At 40.8% G+C, this 5,189-nt stretch overlaps 1 protein-coding gene across 1 annotated transcript; it reads left to right on the top strand.

The window, feature by feature from the left end:
* Positions 1–1,071: 1,071 nt before the first annotated feature.
* On the top strand, positions 1,072–4,603 carry hspb9 (heat shock protein, alpha-crystallin-related, 9). The gene is made up of 2 exons (XM_061982148.2): positions 1,072–1,289; positions 2,796–4,603. Exons 1-2 carry the CDS (start codon positions 1,126–1,128, stop codon positions 3,277–3,279), a joined length of 648 nt encoding a protein of 215 aa, XP_061838132.1. The 5' UTR covers positions 1,072–1,125; the 3' UTR covers positions 3,280–4,603.
* Positions 4,604–5,189: the final 586 nt, after the last annotated feature.

The raw sequence follows: 5,189 nt of genomic DNA, 5'->3' as shown, positions 1-5,189 counted from the left end.
CGCGCTGACATCACACCTCCTCGCAGAAGTCCAGCAGAAGTGAATACCAGCGCGCTGACATCACGCCTCCTCGCAGAAGTCCAGCAGAAGTGAATACCAGCGCGCTGACATCACGCCTCCTCGCAGAAGGCTCTGGAACCTAAATTTACTTAGCCGCTGGGCTGGGATTAGTTTGTGCTAAATGTGTTGCTCAATGGCCCGCCTGCTCTTAGCGCTGTCATTTTTTCACATGTGCCCACTTTTTGTCTGAGAGTAAAAAAAAAAAGCGTATGAGGTCATGTTGTAAGAAGAGTGATTTCAAGATGATTTCAAGGTCAAGGTCAAGGTTCAACTTTATTGTCCCCGCGGGGAAATTTGTCTTGGGCACAGTGCATCATTGCTTTCTTAACATACCCAAAAACAACAGAAGAAAAACACAAGCACAGACACAAGCACAACCATACAACTAACATTTAAACATCACAACATGGAGCTTGATAGACATAGGTGGCACTTTGATGTAGGCATCAAATCTACAGTATGGAGATAAAGATAAAGTACCAATGTGCATTGCACTAGATCTCATGGATAAAGTGCTGTGTGCTAAAGTGCTTAGTTCTAAACTGCTATGTGCTAAACTTGAGAATTTCCAGGGCATCCTTCCTTGGCTGAGGTCATGTTGTAAGAAGAGTGATTTGAAGATGATTTCCAGGGCATCCTTCCTTGGCTGAGGTCATGTTGTAAGAAGAGTGATTTGAAGATGATTTCCGGGGCATCCCTCCTTGGCTGAGGTCATGTTGTAAGAAGAGTGATTTGAAGATGATTTCCAGGGCATCCTTCCTTGGCTGAGGTCATGTTGTAAGAAGAGTGATTTGAAGATGATTTCCAGGGCATCCTTCCTTGGCTGAGGTCATGTTGTAAGAAGAGTGATTTGAAGATGATTTCCGGGGCATCCCTCCTTGGCTGCTGACACACGGGAGCAACCCTGAGCTCATCTGCTGCAAATAGCTTAGCGTGGGTGGGGGTGGGGGTATATTAGGACTAGAAGACAGGGGGATGGGGGGTATAAAGAGGGGTATATTAGGACTAGAAGACAAGACGAGGTCCAGAAGAAGCTCCGGAGAATTCCCTCTCGACGTTGGCTGGATGGCCCGACACGCAGCTCTGAGCAGCCTTTTTGGCGACGACCCTTTCTTCAGCCAGGGGGCGCTGCTGTGGCCCTTCCCCTCGCTGGGCCGCAAAGTGCAGCTGGCAGAGAACTTCTTCAAGGACGCACCGTCGCTGGCTAATTTCCCCACCGCTTTCAACAGGTAACATCATGGCGGATAGATGTTCTCAACTCCTGCTTCTTGCTGGAGTCGTATTGAGCTTGGTATAGATCTATTGGTAGAGTGGCCTGGCCAGCAACTTGAGGGTTCCAGGTTCGATCCCTGCTTCCGCCATCCCAGTCACTGCCGTTGTGTCCTTGGGCAAGACACTTGACCCACCTGCTCCCAGTGCCACCCACACTGCTTTAAATGGAACTTACATATTGGCTTTCACTATGTAAAGCGCTTTGAGTCACTAGAGAAAAAGCGTTATATAAATATAACTTGTAGTCGTGTTGTTACTATTTTAGACGAGAAAGAGCTTCTGTACTGCACTTCAATTAACCACACATTATTTGATTTGATTTGATAAATAAATGTTCTTAACTCCTGCTTCCATGCCAGTGTGGTAATGACTTGACCATTTCTCATAGCTAATGACTTCATGTTACTTCTTTAGACGCAACAGCGCCTCCGCTGGTCGGAGTCAAGTATTACACACAAGTTTTCAAGGATCCTTCTTGCTGATTAATTATTCATGCACCATTTTAATTTCTTACATAAATAAATGTTCTCAACTCCTGTTTCCATGCTAGTGTCATATTGACTTGAGCATTTTCCATTGCTGATGACTTTAATGACTGGTAGTGGTCAAGTATTAGCCACAATTGTTCTGGGTCATTCTTAATGATCAATTAGTCACACATTATTTTTGTAAACAAATGTTCTGGACTTCTGTTTCCATGCCAGAGTTGTATTGACTGGATCCTTTCCCATAGCTGATACCTTTTTAGACGCTGGTTGAATCAAGTACTGCACTCCTTTCCATCAATGAATCACACATGATTTATTATATTAGGATAAATGTACTCAACTCCTGTTTCTATGTCAGGGTGGTATTGATTTGACCATAAATAAAGTTGATTTGATTTGATTTGACCATTTCTCATAGCTAATGACTTCATGTTGTTACTTCTTTAGATGCAACAGCACCTCTGCTGGTAGTGCTCAAGTATTACACCCAATTTTTCCTGGGTCATTCTTAACCATCAATTAATTGTGTATTACTCTTCTTTATTTTATATAGATGAACGTTCTGGACCCCTGTTTCCATAGCAGTGATACTAAACTTTTAATAGGCGACGACGTGATGTTGTTGTTTGTAGCCAAAGCTGGTTGGGGTCAAGTACTGCACCCCATTTTGCCTCAGCCATTCCTATCTAAAGGTTTTTGTATCAAAAGAAATGAAGGATAAGTGCTAAAATGTCTTTTTAACGTGTCCGTTGTCAGGCTAAGCGATGAGGCTGAAGATGGAGAGACAAAGTCCAGTAAAATGTCTTTTTAACGTGTCCGTTGTCAGGCTAAGCGAGGTGGACAACCAGGCTGAAGATGGAGAGACAAAGTCCAGTAAAATGTCTTTTTAACGTGTCCGTTGTCAGGCTAAGCGATGAGGCTGAAGATGGAGAGACAAAGTCCAGTAAAATGTCTTTTTAACGTGTCTGTTGTCAGGCTAAGCGAGGTGGACAACCAGACTGAAGATGGAGAGGTGGTGGAGAGACAAAGTCCAGCTCAGCACGAAGGCGCCGCACACGACGATCTACTGGTGACCCTCGATGCTCGCGGCTACGCCCCCAGCGACATCACCGTCAAGCTGGAGGGGCGGAGCCTGCTAGTGGCGGCCAGCAAGCAGGCGGGGTCAGAGGAGGCCCACTCCTGCTCGTCTCCGTCCTCGCACGCCTCCGTGGCCTCCTCCGCCTCGGCCCGCGTGGGTTTCAGCCAAAAGATCCAACTGTCACCTCACCTGGATCTGGCCGGCCTGTCCTGTTCGCTCATGGATGACGGACAGCTGCGGGTACACGCCCCCGTGGCCAGGCGGCCAATCACGGAGGGACATGAAGAGGAACAGAGAAGGACGCTGAAGGGTGAGGAAGAGGAACCTCCTCGATTTAGGGCTTCCCTGGAATTCCCAATCACCAAAGAGAACACAGACTAGTACACGCACTAAAATCACTAATGGATCTTCATTTATATTTAATAAGTGTTTAGTACACGCACTAAAATCACTAATGGATCTTCATTTATATTTAATAAGTGTTTAGTACACGCACTAAAATCACTAATGTATCTTCATTTATATTTAATAAGTGTTTAGTACACGCACTAAAATCACTAATGGATCTTCATTTATTAATGTATTTAATAAGTGTTTAGTACACGCACTAAAATCACTAATGGATCTTCATTTATTAATGTTTTTAATAAGTGTTTAGTACACGCACTAAAATCACTAATGGATCTTCATTTATTAATGTATTTAATAAGTGTTTAGTACACGCACTAAAATCACTAATTGATCTTCATTTATTAATGTATTTAATAAGTGTTTAGTACACGCACTAAAATCACTAATTGATCTTCATTTATTAATTTATTTATAAGTGTTGCATTTTTCACAAACTTGTATTTGTACAGTGGCTTGAAATAAAAATAAAAAGTTTTCAACCATTAATATGTGAGCATATATAGGTGGATATAATTGTTTTATGACCCCCCCAATCAGTGGGCGTGGCTTCCACGGAGCTCCAAAAAAGGGGGGGCTGCGGAAACAGGAAGTAGAAATCATTTTCATTCTTTGTTTTGAAGCTGGTTGTCTTCCACACACCAGAATGAGTTGGGACCCCTACAGGCGGAAATGGGTATTACAACTTGTAGTTCTGAAGCTGTCTGTCATCTTGGTTGTCATCAGAATGAGTTTGAATCCCTACAGGCGGATATGGGTATTACAACTTGTAGTTCTGAAGCTGTCTGTCATCTTGGTTGTCATCAGAATGAGTTGGGACCCCTACAGGCGGAAATGGGTATTACAACTTGTAGTTTTGAAGCTGTCTGTCATCTTGGTTGTCATCAGAATGAGTTTGAATCCCTACAGGCGGATATGGGTATTACAACTTGTAGTTCTGAAGCTGTCTGTCATCTTGGTTGTCATCAGAATGAGTTAGGATCCCTACAGGCGGAAATGGGTATTACAACTTGTAGTTATAGGCCGCCATTTGAGTTGTTGTACTTACAGCAATTACCCCGTTTTTAAACCTTTAAACCACCGTATCAAATGTATTATTTCATTTGATTACAGTCATTTATCATTTAGAATGAATTTTATTGATTTTATTTAAAGTAATTAGTGCATTTACACCACTGTTTCACAGCATTTTGAACCCAATTACAAAAGTTTATTTCTATGCCAAGCTAAACCCAAATATTATCTTATGTTAGTTGTCTTGTACTACCATTTCTTATTTTGAAAGTACAATGTTGTATAATTTTGTCTTAAATAAAAGTGAAGTGTTGTCCTCATATTAAAATGATTATATTGTCTACTTTTTATCTGAAATAAAAGTTGATTTACCATGTGTTAAATAAAAGTTTCTAAACTTTTTTCTTTGTTAGAAAGTGTTGTATTGTATAAAGGCTGGTTTGTCTCAAATAAAAGTTTATGAGCATTTGTTTTCTATTTTAAAAGAATATTTCTGTTTACTCGAGTCTTAAGTAAAAGTTAATGGAACAATTGTTCTTATTTTAAAATTATAATTATGTATACTTTTGTCTTTAATAAAAGTTTCCAAACTTTTATCTGTAAGATATTTAATTATTCATCTTTATTTGAACAGTAACATTGTTTTGAAATATTTTGTTTTATTATTAGAGATAATTCCGCCAGAATGCAGCTGAGATAGGTTCCAGCACCCCCCGCTACCCCAAAAAGGACAAGGGGTAGAAAATGGATGGATGGATGGATTAGAGATGATTCAAGTGTAAATGTATGTAATTGTACGCAGTACATTTATTTTTGTAATACATTTATTAGGAAAAGATAAGGTATTTTATTTACACATATTATTTCCA

Source organism: Nerophis lumbriciformis, linkage group LG32 (genome assembly GCF_033978685.3).
Source record: "Nerophis lumbriciformis linkage group LG32, RoL_Nlum_v2.1, whole genome shotgun sequence".
In the NCBI taxonomy this organism is placed as follows: domain Eukaryota; kingdom Metazoa; phylum Chordata; class Actinopteri; order Syngnathiformes; family Syngnathidae; genus Nerophis; species Nerophis lumbriciformis.
The sequence above is the reverse complement of the archived record's forward strand: the minus strand, read 5'-3'. Positions and strand labels throughout refer to the sequence as shown.

Excerpts from the sequence above, each read along its gene's own strand:
- hspb9 (XM_061982148.2), top strand. The coding sequence starts at position 1,126 with ATGGCCCGACACGCAGCTCTGAGCAGCCTTTTTGGCGACGACCCTTTC. Across the intron at positions 1,290-2,795 it reads TTCCCCACCGCTTTCAACAG|GCTAAGCGAGGTGGACAACC; the intron begins GTAACATCATGG and ends GTCTGTTGTCAG.